The sequence below is a fragment of the Eptatretus burgeri genome, chromosome 11, assembly GCF_056783735.1.
Source record: "Eptatretus burgeri isolate ZD-2024b chromosome 11, Ebu_testis_v1, whole genome shotgun sequence".
NCBI classification, from domain to species: domain Eukaryota; kingdom Metazoa; phylum Chordata; class Myxini; order Myxiniformes; family Myxinidae; genus Eptatretus; species Eptatretus burgeri.
In genome coordinates this window covers 64,605,082-64,628,079 of record NC_140971.1, presented here as the reverse complement: position 1 = coordinate 64,628,079, position 22,998 = coordinate 64,605,082, and the positions used below count along the sequence as shown (strand labels likewise).

The following is a 22,998-nucleotide window of genomic DNA, read 5'->3' as shown; positions in this document are numbered from 1 at the left end:
GTAGACACTTGTTATCTTTGGTGAATCTAGGTCAAAGGTCAAGGTCACCGAAAAACCGAAATTCTTATTTTCACAATAACGTCTGCTAAAATGGTTGTATCGACTTCAAACCAAATCCAAAATGTGCATCTTCCAATTCTGCATCCAACCGTATGTCTCATTGGGATGTCACACCAACACCCTTCTTCGTGGTTGGGGGTCGAATGTCGGGGGGGGGGGTCTGGTCAAAAATTTCAAATTGCGATAACGCCATTTCAAGTCCGATTGACTTCCAAGTTATGATCCTGACCAAACTAAGTGCTATAACTCATTAAACAGTAGCACTATCGACTTATAAGAACCAAATTGATTTCCAGGTTTTTGTTTTTCAGAGATCATGGAGATATGACAAAGTTATTCGGGCAATTCCTTGCTCACCGAGCAATTTCATTTGTTTGTTTGTGTAGAGGATATCTCAAAAAGTTGTGGACGGATTCAGATGAAATTTTGTGGACAGGTTCGGTGTGTGACGAGGATCAACTGATTCGATTTTGTTGAAGATCTTGATCCAGCTACTAGAATTTTTAAGTGATTCTTTACCAATGAGAGATGGGGCCAAAAACGATATGCAGCACGATATCTCAAAGATTTGGACGAAACTTGGTGGACATGTTGGGTGTGTGACTAGGAAGAATTGATTCAATTTTGGTGAAGATCTGGATACGAGGATTATTTACGTTTTTAAGTGATTCTTCACCATTGAAAGATTGGATCAGACCCATTGAGAGACACGATATGTTCTCGTGGATCAGGCATTGAGTGGCGGAGGTATGCGCTCCACTGAGTGCCCTTCTAGTTTGAACTGCACCTGGATTGTCTCCAGAAATGAAGAGGTGTGGAGAATGCATATAGTTTGAGAAATGCTCATGATTACCTGCTTTTAAACTACACGTTCAATGGCCCTACAGTTTGACTGTCGATACAAATATGAAGTCATCTGCAAATACATGTATGTACATCAAGGTTCAACATTAACGGTTGCCCAGGGCAACCAAAACTTTGCGTTGGGTAAGCAAATGACTCTGTTGCCTGGTCGGACAACCTCATTATCATGCCTTGAATAGTCATATTGACAATACAGTGAACCCTCAAATATCGTGGTAGTCGACCAATGACGGGCAACCTATTGTGGTCCAATTTAGTTATCGTGGAACTTCATTTTGGCCAATCGTGGTTTTTAAGATGAGATGAGTCATTGTTTGCATCTGTGTGTATGATTACTGTACCTCCTATTTACAAGCCTTTTGTTTCTCGTGCACTGTTTTCAATGAGCCCAAATGTAAAACGATGGACAAAATTAGTTGTGCCAATAGGTAGAGAAAGGTTATAACGTGCGAAAATAAATCTAGTAGTTAGAGGTGAAAGTGCTGCTTCTGTGGGCCGCTATTACGGGATCAATGAATCGACCATGCGGTGTATCCATGAAAGTGAGTCAAATATCCATGCAAGTGTTGTGGCCAACACTCCGCAAATCGCAAAAGTCTCATTCCAATCCCGTGATCCTCATTTTGAAAGGAAGGAAAAAGCACTTCATGTTTGGATCGAGGACTAAACACAAAAAAGTGCCTTTGAGTGGAACGGTGATACGTGAGAAATCCTTGTGGATTTAATGAGGTTTCCACGAGGAATCCGGGGTCGAGGGCTCCAGTTCAACCATGGCTACCCACAAGTTCCACACCAGCAAGGGCTGGTTTGAGAAATTCAAAAGAAGATTCAGCCGACGACATGCAAAATTAGTCAGGGAAGCAGCATCGGCAGACCATGATGCTGCAAACAATTACCCACTGCAGCTTATGGAACTAATTGAGGTGAATGGATTTATGCCCGAGTAGGTTTTTAATGCCGATACAGGATTATTCTGGAAGAGGATGCCATCAGATTGCTTTCTCTCCAAGCAATGAAAGATCTTCTCTGAGATTCAAGGTAAGATGATTAAGGATTGTCTTACCCTTCTATATGGCAATGCTTCAGGTGACTTCATTGTAAAGCTAATGCTGCTCTTCCGATTAATGAATCTCACTCCCCACTGCCCGTATCCCCCCTCCACCCCACTCCCCACTCCCCACTCCAATAGCAGCAGCATCAATCCGAGCTAAGTTTTGTCTTGTGTTTTATATTTACAGCAGAGTACAGTATGTAAAATTCTTAGTACAGTACTCGCCGTTTTGGAAAAAATTTAAAAGGTAAAAGTCGTATTTTTGTTTATGCCTCCGAAAGTGGAAGGAGGTTGTTTTCGTGTCTCTTTGTTTGTCTGTTTGTGTGGAAGATGTATCAAAAAGTTTGGGACGGATTTAGATGAAATTTGGTGGGCAAGTTGGGTATATGACAAGGATGAACTGATTAGATTTTGTTGAGTATCCGGATCCAGATATGGCTTCCAGAATTTTTTATGTGATTCTTCACCATTGAGAGATATGGCCAAAAATGATATTGTTGTGGTTTCCACCCGTTCGGCGTGCGGGCGACCGCTTCTCGCCCACCGAACGGACAAACCTAGTCGCAGCTTTCGGATCAACACCAAAATCCAGCTACGGGTGTATCTTTAATCGCACCACAGCCTTGTCAATACTCTACCCGCGCTACAGGGTCCGATCGCCGAATGGTCGATTTACCTAATTAATCGCATGGGCAGACTACCGAGAGACTGTACCTCAACGGGGCCTGCTTGGAAACGAGCCGCTAAGCAGCTCGCTCCGTTTTGTGATAACCGAGCGGGGTATTATCGCGAAGCCCCGTTGGACCCGATTATTTTATCAGCTATTAAAAAGCCAGCTATATTCCAAACTTAATAATGGCAGTTCAATTAAGGGAAGAGGACGCAACGAGCAGGTGAACATTTACACGAGGACATTTATTACACACACGTAAGCAGTCATGTATGCAACCAGTGCACTTATACAAGCAATGCAATTGATGCAATGGGGGTAAGGGACAGGAAACGAGTAACAAAAAGAACTACAACCATCTATTTATTATGTACACACATGCACTTAACAGTTCTACTTAAAGACATGGCGCCACAATGTTCATGGAAAGAAAAGGGCAAGAACTGGGCCTCGTGAGCCTTTAATAGTTCACGGAGCTGTGAAGACCGAAAAAAGCTCTGAGAGGCCGCGCTGGTTACCTGCCGCCTTCGTGGCGACTCGCTGGGCGCTCCTCGGCGTCCCGTCCACACGGCAGCTGGTGTGACCGCGGCGCGGCCCAGGCCTCGTCGTGTGGCCCCGTCGATCGGGCCTAGTCAACAATGCCTCAGAGGAACGAACGGGCCTTTGCTCTCTCAGAGTTGATGCTCTCTTAAGAGCCCGTCCGTTCTTCAGCGTCGTTTGGACTGTCCCGGGGCCCGATCACTTTGGACCGTTATGACGCTGGTTGGCGACTCCTCTCTGGCCTCTCCCCAGCGACCCACAGTTCGGCACGGCAGGCTGCGCTCCAGGCTCCCGTCTCCTCCGCTCGACTCAGCTCGACTCACCAACTGCAGACTGCAGACTCCAAGCTGACCGCGCTCCCAACGTGACTCCATACAACTGCGTGCTTGGCGTCTTTGCGCGCCCTTATATTGGGTCCGTGAGGCGCGGTTTTGATCTCCGATCTCTCACCTCTGACCCCCCCCGCTGGCTCCGCCCCTTTCAATCTTTTGATCCGATTTCGATGCGAAGTTCGGAGAGAGCGGACGTGGCAGAGATCTGCCCCACGCAGACATTGTGGAAATCACCGGCCCCCATCCTAACAGGGAACCCCTGCGTCTGTCGGCGGCCATGCCGTTCGTGGGGAACGCGGCGTTTGCGGAGATGAAGTTGAGGCGATGTTGTTCGTTGTTGAGATATGGTGAGGAGATGTCGTTGTAGTGAAGGTGGTTGTTGTGAAGGCGGTTGTGGTGGTGGAAATGCGGTTGGTCTAAAATATAGATAGCAAAAGAAAAACGGCTAACTGAAGATTCACAGCCCGGTTACACGAATAAAGCCCTTTAAACAAAGGTGGGGAAATCTATCTGGACACAGACTTATCGACATAACTGATCTCAGGACCTATATGGTGTCCTATGAATTTCCACAACCGTAACAATATATAGCATGATATCTCAAAATGTTGCAGACGGATTTGGACGAAACTTGGTGGACAGGTTGGGTGTGTGACAAGAACAAATTGATTCGATTTTGGTGAAGATCCAGATATGAGAATTAAATGATTCTTCACCATTGAGAGATATGGCCAAAATGATGTATGTCATGATATTTCAAAAAGGTATTGGGCCCCATATGTTCTACTTGACGTGGCATTGCGTGGCGGAGGTAAGCGCTTTACCGAGTGCCCATTACAGTTTGAATTGTGATACTAACACCTAACCCCCATGATATTTGAGGGTTTATTTGTATTGAATATGGATGTACAAAACGACCTCCTGGATTCATAATAAAAGTTAACGGTGATGTGGTTGGTGCATGCATGCGCACGCAATGAGAGAAACGATCAGACTCAAACAAATATTGACTTATTTGTGAAGGCATGTTTAAAAGGAATGCCTCCTTATTATTTTTCTCCAAAACGGGTAAATATATTTGAGTGAAATAAAGACAGATGCCAACATCAATCTTTATTTTGCCATGGTGCATATTTATTTCTCAACATAATCACAACTGTGGTCCATGCATTTCTGCCAATGTTCAAGTAGTTTAGTGATACCATCGCGATAGACGTTTGTGTCCTGCTCACTTAACCAGCCATTCATAGCAGCCTTGACATCATTGGTGGAAGAAGAATGTTCTCCATGAAGGTGTTCCTTCAGTTTGGGAAATAGATGAAAGTCTGATGGAGCCACGTCAGGGCTGGTGATCCTTTGTGGCGGTACTCCATTGACCGTCTTTCACAGGATCGCAATGGTGAACCCTGCTCTCAACTTGAGTCATCTTGTCTCCCCTCGGTCATCCCAACTGTCATCTCCAGCGCTTCACACTTCACAACATTGAAAATGTCGTGCTGCCCTTTGCCATGTTGACTAACGTAGCATTGAGACATCTCATGTCAGAATCATTTAATTTCACACCCAGTGGTGGGAAGAACTAGTGCGGACGCTGCTTTGTTTAATTCAAATATCTTTTTATCTGTTTTGGAGAAAAAGAAGAGGATTCATTACTTTTAACCATGCCCTCGTGTATTTTCCCTCGAATGAAAGAGTGACCTTGAGTTTGGGTTTGCCTTTCTCTCTCCAAATTTCGCACAGTAAACATATACAATGACCGAGCCTAGAACAAATTGCAACAGAAATGTTCTTTTTTGCAGAGGCTCCAGTACACATCTCATGACAACATACACAAAATCGGGTCAGGGGAAATTAGTACATTTCGCATAAATCCAATATGGTGGCCAAAGCGACCTTCTGGCCATCTTATCTCCTAAACGGCCAACTTTAGACCATGTAAATGTACGATGAACAGATAGGAAAGTGACCCCAATCGGTCCAAAGAACTTGTCATCAATTGCCAGAGAAGTCGCCATGGCATCTGTAATCCAACATGACCAGTAAATTGGGCCTCAAGCTAATGAAATAGTCAGGTCTGTCAAAGTAGGTTGTATACTCATATTTTGCAGTGTCAGTGAAATTATCTTCATTCATCACAATATATGGTGAGTTTGTGCAGCTGACCCCCTTTATCGTCTCCGCATGTGCTTGAACACTCTATTCCATGCTTCCTGCAACTACACCATTTGATATTGCACCATCTTTGCATTTTCATCGGATCACCTTCAAGAGAGCATCAGGTGCGGGTGGCGAATCCATTGTACGAAGCTCGAATGAACCATTTGTTAATATTGTTATGGCTGTGGAAATTTGCAGAGCACCATATCGATCCTTGGATCAGTTATGCCGATAAGTCTGTGTTCAGATAGATTTCCCCACCGTTGTTTAATGGATTTATTTGTGTCACCCGGGCTGTGATCTTTGAGATAGTGTTTTTCTTTTACTATCGTTATTTTGGACCAACCGCCATTACTACAACCACGATCACCACCACCACCTTCTTGTCAACCGCCACCAACCCACAACAACCACGATCACCACCACCACCTTCTCGTCAACCGCCCAACCACACCACCCTCACGACCACCATGAACGCCAGCCTCACCTTCTCCACAACAAGAACCACAATCACCTCCGCAACGCCGACCACCAACCACCTTCTCCACCACCCAAACCACCTTCTCCACCACGCCAACCACCAACCACCCTCTCCACAACCGCCTTCACAACCACGACATCTCACCATCTCCTAAACCACATCTCCCCCGATAACTGGACACGAACAACGTCGCCTCACCTTCATTTCCGAAACGACGCCATCTTGGCGCCAGCCACGGCGAGTCCGCATCGAACGGCATCGCTGCAGGCAGACGCGGGGGTTTGCTCGCCGCCCAAGTCGGTGATTTTGCACACGTCTGCTCGCCACGCAGAGTCGCTGTCTTCGTGCACGTCCGCTCTGTGCAAGCTTCGCCTCGGAATTTGGATCAAGAGAGCAAGTGGGGGGGGGGGGGGGTTAGAGATCAGAGGTGAGAGTGCGAAGGCCAAACCTCGTCTCTTGGGCCCTATATAAGGGCGAGCAGAACGCCAAGCGCGGTCAGTCGGTGGAGTGTCTGTCGGGGTTCGGAGCACCTGGAGCCTGAAGCCTGCAGTCGGTGGAGAAGCTGAGGAGAGCGGAGGAGACGCGAGCTGGGGGCACGGCCAAGCCTGCTGTGCTGCGCGGAGCTGCGTGTTCGTGTGCGAGCCGGAGAGAGCTCGCCAACCAGCACCAAACGGTCTGAGGTGATCGGGCTTCGGAACAGTCCGAGCATCGCTGAGGGACGGACGGGTTCTTAAAGAGAGCATCAACTCAGAAAAAGCAAAGACCCGTTCGTTCCTCTCAGGCATTGCCGGCTGGGGCCCGAATCACCAGGCCGCGGCCGAGCTGCGGTTACGCTAGCTGCTGTGGGGAAATAATGTTGCGGGTCGCCCCAGCGAGAAAGGTAACCTGCACGGCCTCGTGGAGCTCCTTCGGTCCTCAAAGCTCAATGTCATAAAGACCCCGAGAGGTCCAGTCTACCCCCTTGTCTTTGAGGGGTTTTTTTTTGCTTTTCTTTGGATGAAAGTTGTGGCGCCCTGTCCATGAAGTAGAACCTGTATAAGTAAATGTACATAATAAATAGATGGTATTAGCTCTCTCCTTTGCATTGTTTTTGTTTCCTGTATAATTGCATATGTGCATGCTTGTATATGTGCCTGCATGAATACCTGACTGCATACGTGTGTGAATAAATGTGCTTGTTTGAATGTTGACCTGTTCGTCGCGTTATTTTCCCTCCATTGAACTGCCGTATTGCATTTCGGAATAATAGCGTGCTTTTTAATAGCCGATATAATAGAATCGGGTCCAGCGAGGCCTCGCAATAATACCCCGCCCGGTTATCCCAAAACGGAGCGAGCTGCTTAAGCGGCTCTTGGCCAAGCAGTCCTCGCTGAGGTACAATCTCTCGGTAATCTACCCGCGTGAATAATTAGGTAAATCGATTATTTGGCGATCGGACCCTGTAGCGCACGGGTAGAGTGTGGACAAGGTTGTGGTGTGCTTGGAGCACACCCATGACTGGTTTTCGGCGTTGTACCGGAAAGTCGCGACTGGATTGCTCGTCCGGTGGGCATACGGCTGCGATTCGGATAAAAGCGGCTGTTCGCACGCCGGCGGGCGAGAATCCACAACAATATCAATCCCCAGTCCTGAGCATCCAAACTGTCACCTCGACCGAATCCACACTTGGACTTGAAGATAGACGTGGTAATAATGTTAGCGAGTGGTGTCTCATGTGGGAGGGAGTGGTTTCAACCTGGACGCTGGTATTGCAGTTTGTCACCTTTTCTGCAAATTTTATTTTGCACAGAGCCCAATGACTTGTCCAATCACCCAACATAGAGCCACACAATGGCTGTGTTGTCAGCCTCTTAAACTCTTTTAGCTGATGCGCTATCACAGAAAATGCGCATTTGCGCTTGGAAAAAAAAGATTCTGTTTGAATCTTCTTTCATGCCACCCCTTTTCCTATACCAAAACAAGCACAAAGTTGTGTTGTATCTGCACACGGCATGCACAAATGGAAGTGGATCGCATACTTTCAATCCAAGACTGTCGCAGGACGTCAATGGTCCAGTCTACGGTATTTTGTGTTTCTTTTTTCGGACTTGAAGTTTAGTCTTTTTGAATTGTCACGTGTGAGGTGACACGTAAGCACTAGTATATCGGTGTCCTCGCCAATCACATACCTTAAACCTTGCGATGCACAATCTACTGCTGTCTCTGCTATCAAAAGATCAGCATCACCATCAGCTTGTGTGGTCTTTATAGCGCTGGTGCACAGCATATCACCAAGTAGATCGATGAAATTTTGCTTGTTCTCCGCATTTGTTGGAAACTGGTCTTTCTTTTCACTGTCAACGGCATCCCAGAAGCAAACTGCCCCTTTGTGTCTCCTCAGAAGTGCTGTGCACTTGGTGTTGCCCCCCTGCAACGTATCCATCAAATACCACGACTGGATTGATGAACCGTTTGCAGATAATTTATGTACATGCGACGTGTCATTGAAAGTTGAATCTCTTCCGTGGTAGCCTATGGAGAAGTGATCCAACATTGAATGTGTGAACAACATTGACCAACCAACCCAGATACTCTGGGTTGGTTGGTGGAGATGGCATTGGTTCTGTTAGCCGATCGTAGGACACCTGCCATTTATGGATTGTTGGTGCTTCTCAGAAGTCCATCTTGATCAAAAAATGTTGTCGGGTGATTTGGGAAATTCTTGTTTCAAAATGTCACTGGGATTCCCCAGATTATGGCGGGCAATGGTGATGAGGCTCTGGAATAAAAGCTGTGGATCTATCACAATCGGTTAGCCGTTGAGGAGCAATGTGGTCTTGCTTCCCATTATGACTGCCCGGTCCTTATTTCTGAAGGAGAACTCAGATGCGTCTTCCCCATTTTCTGTATTCTGGCATCGCCAATCTCTGGCTTGGTCCACGTTAACAGAAAAGTCTGCTGTGACGCCAGTAGCTATATTGTGGAGTGATTCACCATACTCTAAGGGACTTAGTTCTTTGAGAAACAACAAAATAGTTCGTATGTCTTTGATCATGCCCCTTCCTCACCACTGACATTTCCACATGCCTCTCACTGGTTGTGTACTGCTGATTGGTCAATTCCTGCATGACACGATTGACTTTTGCACATGCAGGCATAGACGATAATCATCTCGTGCATTGCTTCTCTTCCATGCCACATCCATGAGTAAGCCCACCAATCGTTTTCAAGGTCCTCATCAGTGTTTGTTCAGTGGTCATATTTGGAGACAGTCCTACCCAAAAACGATCACTCCTGATGATAAAATCCCCAGCTTCAAACTTTTTGTGCACTTCTGGGTTTTTCTCACTTTCTCCATGTCTTGAAGGTAAATATAAACCAACTTGACATTGTTGGAATGACCCATGGTTCTTTGAGAAATGTTCTAGTCTCGGAGAAACGAGAAAATCATGGCAGCGAGTCTTGGAGCGCTAACTTGTGCAGTTTCCAATTCGATGTTTGTTCTGTTTTCAAGAGCTTGCAAAGGATGTCATTGATGTGCATATTCAGCAACCATAAATGCACCGTTGGGTGATTTTTTTTTTTTTTTTTTTTAATTTTTTTTTTCCATTTTGGCCTTCTGTTTTTCCACCGTTTCACATACTGTGTCCATTACAGCATCAGAACACACTACAGTACTTCATTGGATATCTCTCCAAAGAGTACATCATCTTACAGATCCATTGCTCTCTCAAGATCTGGATGTAATGCATGCTCTGATGCGCTGTTAGCAGATTTTTCGGTGTCGGACCTGAGGTACCATCAGTTGTCGGTGATCTGATTTGCTCACGGTCTGTTTGACATTCGTCGCCATTTGCATTGGTCGTATCAGGACGGTCAAGCATTTCAGTCCCAGGAAGAGATATGCTGTAAACTTCTGACAGCACGATAGCGTTCAGAGCTGCATCAACAAGAAAGTGTCCTCAGATCATCCGGGCATACTCCTTGCCACTTAGCATGTCATTCACTGCATTTTCGGCATGCACAAGTTCTCGCACCTTGAGCTTTGATTAATGCATCAAATGTCTGGAGCTGGTGAGTCGGCTCATGATTGTGTGGAAGCCTCCAAAGCAGAGTATGATGATTTTTCAGGTCACTTCCTTCTTGCTCATTCATAATTGTTTTTCGACTTCCACCAACATGGCTGGTCGAAAGTTAGCATGGTGGGGGTGCATGTGCATCCTTGCCCCCTGCACTCGTCAACGACAATTGAAAATATACAACTCGTGCCAATTGGGTCAATGTCCATCATGGGCTGGAATATGATGGTTGATTTACCAGGTTAGGAGCCTTCACATACAGCCTGCATCAGACCAGACCATGCTTTTTTAGGGTGTAGAGGACACGAGACCACCTCGATGAGGTCGAGACCATTGAGAGTATCACTTGCGTCTTGAAGCGGTAGCTTGTGATAGATCATTGTGGCTTTTTTTTTCCAGTACATAATATGAAATGTTGATTTTTGCCACATTGATTCTGTTTTCACTTAACAACAGGATTCTCCATCTACGGGTGCACTTTCTGATTTCCCGTGTCACAGCAGCAATGAGCCCCATTCTGTGGAACGTATTCAGTCCATCAAAACATTTGAATATTGTGATCGGCATTATCAGCCACATAATTGCTGAAAATGACTGGAAACGGGAATATTGATTGCATGAACCCACACAGCACATTTCTCAAAGTTGAGCACTTCAGAGTCATATGAACAAAAACAAAGGCTATTCAATGTATCAGTCAGAAAACTAGATCCATGTTGGTATGGATTGCATACTCGATCTAGAAAACTAGAAAACTAGAGTCCGAATTGGATTGGTGTGGTTTCTCGGCCTTGTTGTCTGAATGAAGCTTTGAACGATCAAAGCTTTTTTTAATGATGCTTTTTTTTTTAGATTATTCGATTTCCCACTAAAAATGTCATCATCCAGCAGACAATGGAGTATTACCGACAAATATGCTGTATTTCCTCCAATGATTTCAATGCGTCTGGATCAGGAAAAGACTCCTTAGAAGTCTGCTGACTTTTTATATCTATTTTATTTTTTTAATATTTTTTATAAGTGTTGCCACTGCCTTGATTCGATGTTTTTCTGCCACCGGATTGTCCATTTTAGGCATCTCGTGGAATTTCTGAAGAATGTTTGCTGTCGTGCTTCTGAAAGTGACTATCAGCTTTACCTTTGATGTTCGATATTACATTACAACCCAAATGTTCAGTTTGTTTCACATATAGTACTTTCCGCTGTATGTGTACAGATAGCAGACATACATTGAACAAGATCACACAGTCGTCTGCTCATCATTTTCTCTCAATTCATCCATTACTGAGAAATACCTTCTCTCATTATGAATTTGCTGGCCTACCCAAATGAGGGTGCTTTTCTGGGTTCTGTTGGTGCTGATATCGAAAAGGGATCTGCTTCCCAGTCCAAAAATTTACACTGCACATTTGGTGATAGATTTGTCTGCCTCATCAAGGTCCCACACACATTCACTCCTGCCTCAGACAGCTTTGGCCCACTCATCACGTCTCTCATTACAGAACATTAGGACTATCGCTTGTAAATCTGAAGTTCTCACGGGAAATATATTGCCATCATGCTGTCGTTCTTTATTCTTCAACACCTCGGTTCCACGCAAAAAGCAATGACCTGAGAACCTGAAAACCGGTTCTTGAAAGCAACGCATGTGTGGTTGAATCGTAGGTTCAATGGCCTTTTTCCTTTTCAGATTGACCTGAATAGATTTCTGATTGTCGTGATTTTTTTTTTTTTGTCCTGCCCAAGATGTGCAAGTCATTGGCCTGCACAGACCGTAATGGTTTTCCCCCGCGCTGCGATGAATTGAGAGAAAATGATGAGCAGAGGACTGTGTGATCTTGTTCAATGTAGGTCTGTTATCGGTACTCTGTACTACTACATTCTACCACTGCTGGCATTTTTATCCCTTTGGCCCCCTTCGCCATGATTTGCAGTTTCTTGACCATGAGCAAGATCTTTCCTGCATACAGCACATTCATCCATGCTTCATCAATAAAAATCCATGATCATGACACACACACACACACACACACACACACACACACACACACACACACACACACACACACACACACACACACACACACACACACACACACACACACACACACACACACACACACTTTCTGTTGTCAACTCTTTCAATTTTAGCACCAGCTGGAAGTGAATCATGTTCAATTGAGTGTCGGTACGTTCATAGCCAGATCACTGGATCTATATATTAAAAAAAACAATATTCTGCATGAAACCTATCCACACGAAGGAGTGTAATTTTTGAAGATCGCACAATAAACTCAGCAGCCCACCATCTTGGATTTATACTAATTGGACTAATTTGCCCTGATCTGATTTTGTCCAATTTTGTGTTGTCGTCACTAGGGGTGCAATGAAGCCTATGCAAAAAAGCATATTACTGTTGCAATTTGTTTTAGGTCAGCAGAAATTTTACCATATCTTTGCTGCTCTAATTGTGCAAGGCCTGGTGTGTGGTGGTGAGGAATCTCAGTTTATCTTCAGCACAAAATAGTCGTTTTTAAGCACCACAAATGTAGTTTCTGCTTTAGCAGATGTTGAAAATCTTTGGCAAAAAAAAGTTTTGCATGAAAAATGCTTGGCCACTGAGCATGCACTTTAATTACAAACCCAAACAAGCAAATCATCAATGAGCCACTGGCACAAATTTTGTGCCTGTATCGTTGCTTTAAAAGCCTGGTGTTGGCGAAGTGGTTAGGGCAGCGGCTTGGGATCCAAAAGGTCCTGAGTTCAAGCCCCGTTGGTCCACTGAATTAATACACCAGGGGGTTGACTCAGCCTGTCATCCTTCTGAGGTCGGCGAAATGAGTACCAGTATACTGGGCCGGTGTATACCCCGGTTAAAATAGGTGTACCATATCCCTGTGTCGTAAGAGGCACCAGGGTTGCGTCAGGAAGGGCATCCGGCGTAAAACATGTGCCAAATCAGTATGCGGATCATACGGATGATCCACTGTGGCGACCCCTATCGGGAGCAGCCGAAAGAAGAAGAAGAAGATCGTTGCTTTAAAAGGTTGGCAATATTACAATGAGGCCTACTACTACTACTAGACCTACTAATTTAGCACCCCAATTGAATTCCACCTTCTTGTCGGATAAGTTAAGAAGGGGGACCTTTCGCCCAATTCTCATAAGCCAGCTGGCCAGGCCTGACATACAACTGAAGCTGATTTTTACAGGAATTTGTAATTGGTTCAGGGTGTCGGCGATACCATTCCAAGTCTTCCTGATGAATACCACATTAATACTATCAGATTGGACATGTAGCTTAATGTCCATCTAAGAGATGGCCCACTTTGTGATGCAACACTCTCTCTTGCGACGCACCAATGTTACTCTTTAGATAGTCGTGCCGACAATCAAACCCAGGACTAGACAGATAATTGTGGCACATGTGCAGAGAATTAATGTCGAGCATCTGGTGGTTCTCTGTGAATGCAATGGATAGGATGCATGCTTTTCCGTCGAATGCAAATCTCTCCGCACGTACGTTTTTCTTTTATTTATTTTTATTTGCTTGTAAATCTGTAGTATACTCCAAAAATTGCAACTTTTATATCGACGCTCCAGCTGTTTTTCTGGCTTTATGACAGTGTATGCTTTCACAGTTCTTTGTTCACAGTCCCCATTTTGAAAAGGTGCAATCGACTCGTTCGTCTGTCTGCGTCTGTCTGCGTTTGCATGCAAGCACTGTGCCGTCGTCTTCTCATCGATTTGCGGTGTCCATTTCGATTATGGTCTCGCTTCGGTTTCTGCCGCATTTAAAGGGCCAGCTGGTGCATGCTCACCCACGCCCACGTTCACTGCACAGCGTTCACTGCACGTGGTACCTCTGCCGCTCACGTTCCATGGCGCGTGAGGTGTGCTATCCTGCCCCCCTCAGTAAGAGAGCCATTGAGCAGCCTCAGACAAGAGAATCTGCCTCCTCCACCCACGTGGTCTGCAATGCCCGATATGACTATCTCCGAGATGCCTTGCGCATGTGAATCAAATCTATTTTGATGATTTGCTTTTCTTTCTCATCCACAATAAACAAATTTGCAGTGGCGGTTTTATTCTCCGCTTCTGAAAATCTTGAGGGCATGCCATATATTTGATTCTCATGCATCTTTCATCTTGATTTGTTTCGATCAATCTCTGTGTGCTGCTATGCAGACCTCCTTTTTCCTTCCTTGAGTAGGGTTGTCGCCAAATCTGGGCTTGTTTTGCCACCTGTTTATTCATAATCAATGCATTCTTATTTCGGTGCCGGTTAGTGAACCCTGTCTGCTTTTGCATATTTGTATGGCAACTGATGAAATTCCCCTGACTTTATGGTAATGCCTGATTTTTATTATTCCCACGCTTTTTGAAAAAAACGGGAGGATGTTGTGATCGGCTGTCTGTCTGTCTGTCTGTCTGTCTGACTGTCCGTCATGTTATCTCCTCGTAAACAGTTGTGCAGAAATTCACTAAACTTGGTAGTTATCACCACATGACAAGGGCAACAGCAGTATAATTTTTGGCCATGCCCACTGGGGTGGGGTCAAAAGATCCAACACTGAAAAATGCAATTATATGCAGGTTTTAAAACTTTTTTTCATGAAAGTGTATATGCAATCAACACTGCCAGACACCTGAAATATGTAACGATTTTTTTTGGATTTGACCCCTGGGTTCATGCCCCAGGGGTTGGGGACTTGGGGTCACAAAGGTCAAAGTTGAAAAAAAAAATTTCAACTCAATTTTATATTGGGCCATTCATGGTGGAACTTTTTACCATCTTTCAACTTTGCTTAAGGTTGGAAGTGTTGGGTATTTGTGATGTCACACCATCAACTTCTCTCTAATAATAATTATTTATTTATTTTGCAGGTCTCTATTCCATCATGCTGTTTTGCATCTTCTTCTGGCTTCCTTTTGCCTACTTTTATTATGAAGAAAAAGACGACGAATATGATCACTCATCGTGTTCTGTAAGGCATTAGCATTTCTCTCGCTGCCCACAGGCAGTTTGCTTGTTACTGAAGCACTTCGATTTTCTATTTTTTTATTTTATGTTTTTGTTTTTTTCAAAAACCTTTTTTCTGATGCAGCATTTGATCTTTTCTTTTTTTCTGCCTGCAAAAACAGTTATGACACCCGTGCGAAGAACTAGTGACAAACCACATTTGACATTCGCAAGGCCTTGCTTCCAACGTGCACTTAAATTTTTTTTGTAATTTTATATTTGGACTTGCTCGTGGGTGGTTTGAGCGGATGTAGCTGTGACGACGAGGGAGAGAACGTTGTGTTCTGAGCTGCTGCTTGTGTACGTTCGAGGAATGAAAGATTTTTTTTGATATACACGAGTTGCTTGTGTTGTCAGTTTTGTTTTGATGCACACATTGAGACTAATCGAATGGCTGACCGATAAATGATAGAAGTAATTGTGGAACAAGCATACACGAGACATTACAGTATAACCAATAAGATGTTTGGAAATCAGATGAAGAGAAAAAAGACCATTGACACCTGCATTTGGAGAGAAAGCTCTAGTTTTGGCCTAATTAGATGCTAATGATGCTGTAGCTTTTCTATTCTATTTTGTTATGCCATCTACACTGATAAATATTCATAGAACTAATTCAAGGTCCTCTGAGTGGTGGTGGTGGTGATGGTGATGGTGATGGTGATGGTGATGGTGGGATTGGTGGGGGGGGGGGGGAGTAGGAGGTTTCAAACTCCTCCATTGTATGGTTTTTGGGGGGATGACCTTGTCATGTCAACATGACCTTGAACGATGATGGTACATCTTCTTTTGGTTAAAACTATGTTCTTTGTTCACAGAGACTTGGTGGTGCCCTCAAGTACAGTTTTGGGTTTCTGTTTGTATGCGCCATTCTCTTGCTCATTGGGTGAGTCAGCGTGTCCTTTTTTTTATTCCCCTGATAATTCAGATACAATTTCGCACCCAGCCTTTTAATTGCCAGACTGTCATTGCAATGGATGGGCAGAGTGCGGAATGAATATTTTTAATCCAGTTGTAATGAGGCAGGTAGCAACAGCTTATTTGGCATCTTGTGGCGAGCACAGTGGCTGTGCAGGTGGGGTTGCAATGTGGCGAGGGATGTGGGGGTGGTGGGAGTAAACAGGCTTGAGTGCAGCAAAGAGAAACTTGTGCTAATTGCCAATGATGCAAGACAATTTGCAATTCTAAAACAACCGTGTGGTTGTGATAATTATTATTATTATTATTATTATTATTGCAATTTTTATTTTTTAATTTTTTTAAGGATCATGTGATTCAAAAGTTATTTTTTTTATTTTTTGCCAAATGAGAATGCTTATGATTGTGATCACAGCTAGTTAAGTGCCACTTAAAAAGGTTGTGGGTGTAGTTTTGGATGTTGGCTGAGAGACTCGTCGATATTACGTAATGCGCAGCATAGGTGGATTGGGATTGGGTGGTTTGACGAGCTTCACAGAGTGTGATGCGGTTGGAAGTTGGTGGTGGGGGGAGGTGTTTCGGCCTGCTTTATGCAACCCCTTTTAATTTTTCGGCCTACTTATTTCTTCCTCTCGACTTTAGATCTGAAACTCACTTTAGACTTTCATAATCCTCTCCACCATTGCACCATAACACAAAGCTTAATTTTGATTACCTGAACAAATAATATTTTCACATTAATAATATAGCCATTTATTTTCCACAGTGAACATTCATAAACTTGTATTACCTCATGCCCTCTCCCTCCCCCCCCACCCCCGCTTCCTCGAGGAGTTAGGATGTGGAGTCTAAAATGACCGACAAATGTTATGTAATGTATGAGCAGGCCCCCTCGAGTCATCCTGCTATTAATTTGCAATTGCTAACTGGCTTTGACACCAATACAAATTTTTATTATGGACCCTATGCATCAAAAATCTACATACATTGAACAAATGGTTTCAAATGGACCACCTCGCCGCCAATTAGATAATTAAAATTGAATCCGATGTGGCAATAAATATGAATTGTTCCTCCCTGCTTGCGGGCTTGATGGCATAAGACTCCATTTGCATTTTTGCCACCTTCATCCCGACCCTATTTAGAATCCCGTGTGGGCACTAGAAACTTACTGGTTCAGAAAAATGAGCAAATGTGCCTGAGCTTTATGTGAAGATTTATTATTATTATTATTATTTATTTTTTTTTTACAGAGCTTTTGTGCCATTGAAAAATGAACAGAAAAGCAATGCAACAGATTGGGAGAAGCTTGCTGTTCTTGTTGATGAGCTCGGCAGTTCGTGTAAGTAGAGTCGGTGACACTCAATGCTGGCTTTGCCACCTGTGTGGAAGGGAAACCAATCATCGACCATGGTTTAAAACTAGTGCGTGCCATTAACGTTTCTGGAGTTTTGAATTGCATCATTACAACTTTGCAACAATATTGCGATGCATAATTGATGGATGTGCTTTGCTGCTCATTATGCAACCTTACACAAAGCCTTTCTGAAATGTTTGGTTTAAAACGTGCTGTTTTTGACTTCTATGGAGATATATGTATATTACGGATTTCAGAATCAGATCCATCGAATGCATACAAACATCCAGGTCCTCAGATAGTTATTTCCCTAAATGCATGTCCAGGATAGACCTATCCCCATGTCTGGTGGGATTCTAAATGGGATGCGTTTGGAAGGGTAAAAAATAGATTCCCTCTCTTATGGAAAGCTCCTTTTTTTTTTTCTTACGACAGACATCCATGTACGTGAGATAGCCGTTAACCCAACGGACGCCGACACCGTGTCTTTTTTCCATCAACGGTGACACCCCGTTCAGCAGCTCTATGGACGCTAACTGGCTCTTTTTCATATCGGGCTGAACATTGAGGTGATAATTGTTGATGTTTTATGAGCGCTTCACGTTTTCACTTGGTAATTCTGACAAATGGCTGCTTTTTGCCATTCGTCCAGCACCACAGGCATGGCGTTTTGGGCCAGGATTGATCGCGGCCAGTTTGTGGTGAGGATGTTGAGGTTGTGGAGAGATTCACTTACCTCGGCAGTGATATTCATGTCTGCTGGCTGTGAGTCAGAGGTCAATAGACGTCTGGGTCGGGCCTGGGGAGTCATGGAGTCATGGATTCACTGGATAATGGGGTGTGGTGCTGTCGGTACCTGTGTGGGAGGACGAAAGTCTGAGTTCAGGTCCTTGGTGCTTCCAGTCATGCTCTCTGGATGTGAGACTTCGACTCTGACCAAGGATACGAGATGGAGACTTGATTCCTTTTTACCCCTCAGCCCGAATTGGCTAAGGGGTATTGTCGTCATAGGTGTTGTCCGGGCGTCCGTCCGGGCGGGCGTCCGTCTGTCAACTTTTGGTTTCCGTCAATTTAGAGGAGAACGCCTTGTCCGATTAAATCCATTTTTGCAGGGTGTGTTGGGGTTGAGTAGAGGAAGGTTCCTTTCGAAAATGGGCGTGCTGTGATTTTCAATGTGGCCACCATCTTGAAATTGGTTTGTGTCAAGGGGCTGAGGGGTTACACCCGCTTTGCGGTGCTATTTTTTTTACCAGGTCTCGTCGGAGAATCGTTGGCTATCACTGGTCGGACTTTGTGTCCAACAAGCGGTTGCTGAGAGAGACTCAAATGAGATTTGTTACCTGCATATTCTGTGAGCATCAGCTGCGGCTGTGTGGACATGTGGCTCCTTTTCCTGACTCTGATCCTGCTCACCTGATTCTCTCAGCGAGGGAGTCTCGTGAGTGGAGGAGGCCAATGGGCCAACCACATGCCTTGTGGTTGCAGCAGGTTGACCGGCATCTCAAGGAGATTAGGATGGGCCAGGCATTTGCCTGGGGGATGGCCAGACAGAGGCCCCTGGAGTACCGGCGGAAAGTGGACGCAGCGACGCACTGCTCTGGCGCATGCTCCCATACCTGACCTGATCTGATTGATCGCGACACAGACAGGTTGTCACGGCAACGATTCGCAAATGGGGTCGGTGGATTTGGCTGGAGTCTGCGCCCACCCAGACGGGCCGCCTCTCAAGAGAGGATGAGAGGTCCGCTCTTGGTGGGTCAGTCGACAACGAGTCAGTTTGTGAGTCAGTTGGCGTCAGTGAGTCGGTATCAGTCAGACGTCTTTACCAGTCAGTTGGCGCCAGTGAGAAACGCCAGCAGCATAAGAAACGTGATGTGTCCATGTATATGGATCACTTTACCGGATCGGATGTAGCTGAACGACACTGCCAAGGACGTACCGGCTAAAACGGACGGATCGTTGGTAACAAAGTCCCAGCTAAGTTAGAATACGGACCATGTTGGATCAAGGAAATAAAATACGAAAACAAGCTGGAAACATTTCTCCAAAGGGATTTATTAATAAGCAGGTGAGGAAAGATTTGTGGCACTGTGAGAATATCGCTGTTATTGCCATCTGTAGCAGGAATGGGAAGAAATGTGAGGTGCGGCAATATACAAGCAACTTACAAAAGTAGACACAGAGCAGAGTTATCCCGTTATAATTATTGTACAATCTTAACTTAACTGAGAGCAGGCGCCAGCGCGCGCGCACGCACACACGCACACACGCACACACGCACACACGCACACACGCACACACGCACACACGCACACACGCACACACGCACACACGCACACACGCACACACGCACACACGCACACACGCACACACGCACACACGCACACACGCACACACGCACATACACATACACATACACATACACATACACATACACATACACATACACATACACATACACATACACATACACATACACATACACATACACATACACATACACATACACATACACACACATATACACACACCGATGAAGAGAAAAAGGAGAGGAAATGAGGCTAACGGTTTCTCAATACCTTGCACGATTGCCAGATCGCGCCACCAATATGTTTTGGGGGGGATGCTCCGCTGGGCGATACCTCCCTGACAGCTGGTGCGTCGTCTCTTGCTTTGTGCAGCTAGCGTCGGTCCAGAGAATGAGACGTGACCGTCAGGCGTGAAGGGAAGGACTTGGGTGGAGCCAAAAGCCAATGGGTGGAGAGAGAGGCGGAGACAGCAGGTGAATTTGTAAAGAAGGTGGAGCCAGCAGGTGAATTGGTAGGTTATCGATCCCAAGCCAGACAGAACGACACACTTCCACGTCACTTCCGGCCAAATGGTTCCAAGCTGCGGAACTGTCTCACTCCGAGCACCGTGACATGAATTGCCTTTCGCCGAACCCTGTGATAGGAATCACTTTGCACCGAATCCCGTGCCATGCCCCGGCGACCCGCAGTTGGCGCTGGTCAATGTGCTTGCTCCATGGTGTGCAATCCGGCCACACAGCATGTCTCTGCCTGGTAGCAGCTGCGTCGAGGCGGAGGTGCGGGAGGATGTCTGCCGTCCGCTGGAGACATTTGTTGCCATCGTGGTGAGCGAAGACCGATGCTAAGATGTTATTGTAACCCCATGTGCAGACCCAACCAAAGATGTGTGTTATTCGTGCCTTGTTCTGCACGATGATAAAGTATCACGGCTGCGTGCGACTCCGCCATTAAGCACATGGCCAGCGTGCGTGTCCGCCTGCCATCGAGCATCGTGTTCGCGGTTATCAAAGGTGGTGGGATGCACGGTGCCAGCCCTGATCTGTCATGGAATTTAGGGAAATATTTGCATATAATTATGTAAGTCAGGTTGAGCTGAAGAAGAAGATAGATAGATATAATTACTTAATGGAGAAATGGGTGGAAAGTGTGTGCCGAGTGTGTCCTGAAAGTTGCCAGCATTTCGGGTGCCGCTTCTTCCATCTCCTCGGTATGTGTTCCGTGCAGCGTGGGCGTCGTGTTGGGTGCGCCTTCTGTCCAGTGGGTGGAAATTACCGCTGCACGTGCATTTGGCAGGCTACGATTTCTGCAGAGGGGTGTCTGGTGTAATGCCTGCTTGGCCTTCTCTGAGGACCCATCTCACAGCGAAGGGTGCACGTGGCTGGGATTTAGCTCAGGAATAAGAGTCGAATGAAATCAGAGATATGATCAGACCTAGCTATGAAGTTTACACAATGCACTGTTCCATTGTCCCGCTAGACAAAAGGGAAGGGACTATCTGAACGTATATTAATGGAATAACTGCTGGGGACCGTTGTGTGATGGTTGCTATTGCTTTTGAGGGATGCGGTTCCCAGAACTGCTACAAAAAAAAAAAATATATATATATATATATATATATATATATTTTAAATCTTCACAAACTACTGTGTTTAATCGTTTACGTTTAAAGAATATTTGTGTACCTTGAATAAAAGAAACAAAATCCCTTCCCAGTTAAATTTTGCTGTCACAGGGAAGAAGTTTGAAACCTCTTATTAAGTAGTGAACTCTGTCGGTCTTCATTCGTAACTATATTTTCTCAATAACACATGGTGCCCACCTTTAAACGTTCCTTATTTTGAAATAATTTGGAAAAGCCTTTGTGTTTAGATAATCCCCTAATGCAAAGCTTTATCAACATTGCTAATTATTTATTTGGTGTCTCAAATTTTGAGGGTCAATGAAGTGAGATAACAGGAGTAAAAAGGCAACTTCCTGATAATGTGGCTACAGTTGAACATGAGCAACAACAACAACAAATAAACAGAAAGAGTAGGGGGGGGGAGGAGAGGAAACAGTTATCTGCAAGTCGTTTTTTTTTTGTTTGTATGTAGCACAAGGCTGTGGGGTCGCACAAGGCTGAGGGGCTGTGCCTCTGATGTAATGCACTCTATTGGTTAGGGGAGAAATTTGCAATTTGGTCTTGATGCCACCGATAGCTCGCCTACTCTTTGTGAAGGACACCATGGGATCTTTAACGTCCACTAACCAATGCTGGCAGATGGACACCCACTCAACGTCCATCCGAGTGACAACACACATTGATCACACCCTGCCTGGAAAGCACCAGGATGACTTTATAGTTGTGTCTGGAATCAAAACCAGCCTCGATCGCTTGGAGTTGAGTGTGTGTACCTTCTAGACCATTCTGTCAGCCCAATCTGAAAGTAAAAGGGTTGGTTTAGGAAAGGTTAATAGGGGTAGAAAGGCAAAGCTGTGGGAGCGCAGGGGGACTGCCGGGTGTGTGGGCGCAGGGGGACTGCCAAGGGAGCACTGAGCGGTGGGCATGGGTGGGATAGAAAAAAAATATATTTATTTCTAAAATCGGTTTCTCTGATGGCTCAAAGGCCTGAAGTGTTTTTGCTTTTTCTTTTGTATCATTGTATGATAGATATGAGGAGAAATTATTTCTTTTTCTAGGAGCAACTTGTTAAAACCATATGCTGACCAATAGATATTGTCTAAAAAATACCTTTTTTGCTTTCTTTGGTTGTGAAAATATGCAGTCATTGACTGCATAAGAAACGTGATGTGACGTTCAATACGCAATGGTGTCTTGTTAAAAAAAAAAATCAGTGAAATCTCCAAGAGCAAAGACTGGAATTTGATTGTGAGATGCAATATTATTTCTACGTCCAATGCCCTTTCTCTAATTGGGAGCCTTTGTACAACGTGGCACACCATGACTTTGTCCTTGCTGTTATTTCTGTTTGAATCTCATCCCTTAGCATCGCGACTCCCTGAGCAATGCAATTCATTTCTTTAAGTATAAATGGTTTCTAATTTTGCTGTTCTATGAGTTTCAAGTCTCTCATCAAAATTGTCTGTCTTGATGCACTAAGTCAAATGTAATGAAATTCTCAGACTGTTTGTCAGATGTACTTTATCTCGTTTTTGAGAAACTCGAAGCGATGCCGTA

The 22,998-nt window shown here is 44.9% G+C and overlaps 1 protein-coding gene across 3 annotated transcripts in view; it reads left to right on the top strand.

Moving 5' to 3' along the window:
* LMBRD1 (LMBR1 domain containing 1) overlaps positions 1-22,998 on the top strand; it is a 188,590-nt gene that overhangs the window by 57,236 nt on the left and 108,356 nt on the right. For all 3 annotated transcript variants that reach the window (XM_085846692.1, XM_085846693.1, XM_085846691.1), the window contains exons 4-6: positions 15,101-15,201; positions 16,055-16,122; positions 17,408-17,496. In XM_085846692.1, the coding sequence (XP_085702818.1) occupies positions 15,101-15,201; positions 16,055-16,122; positions 17,408-17,496 (258 nt within the window). The remainder of the gene's footprint in view (positions 1-15,100; positions 15,202-16,054; positions 16,123-17,407; positions 17,497-22,998) is intronic.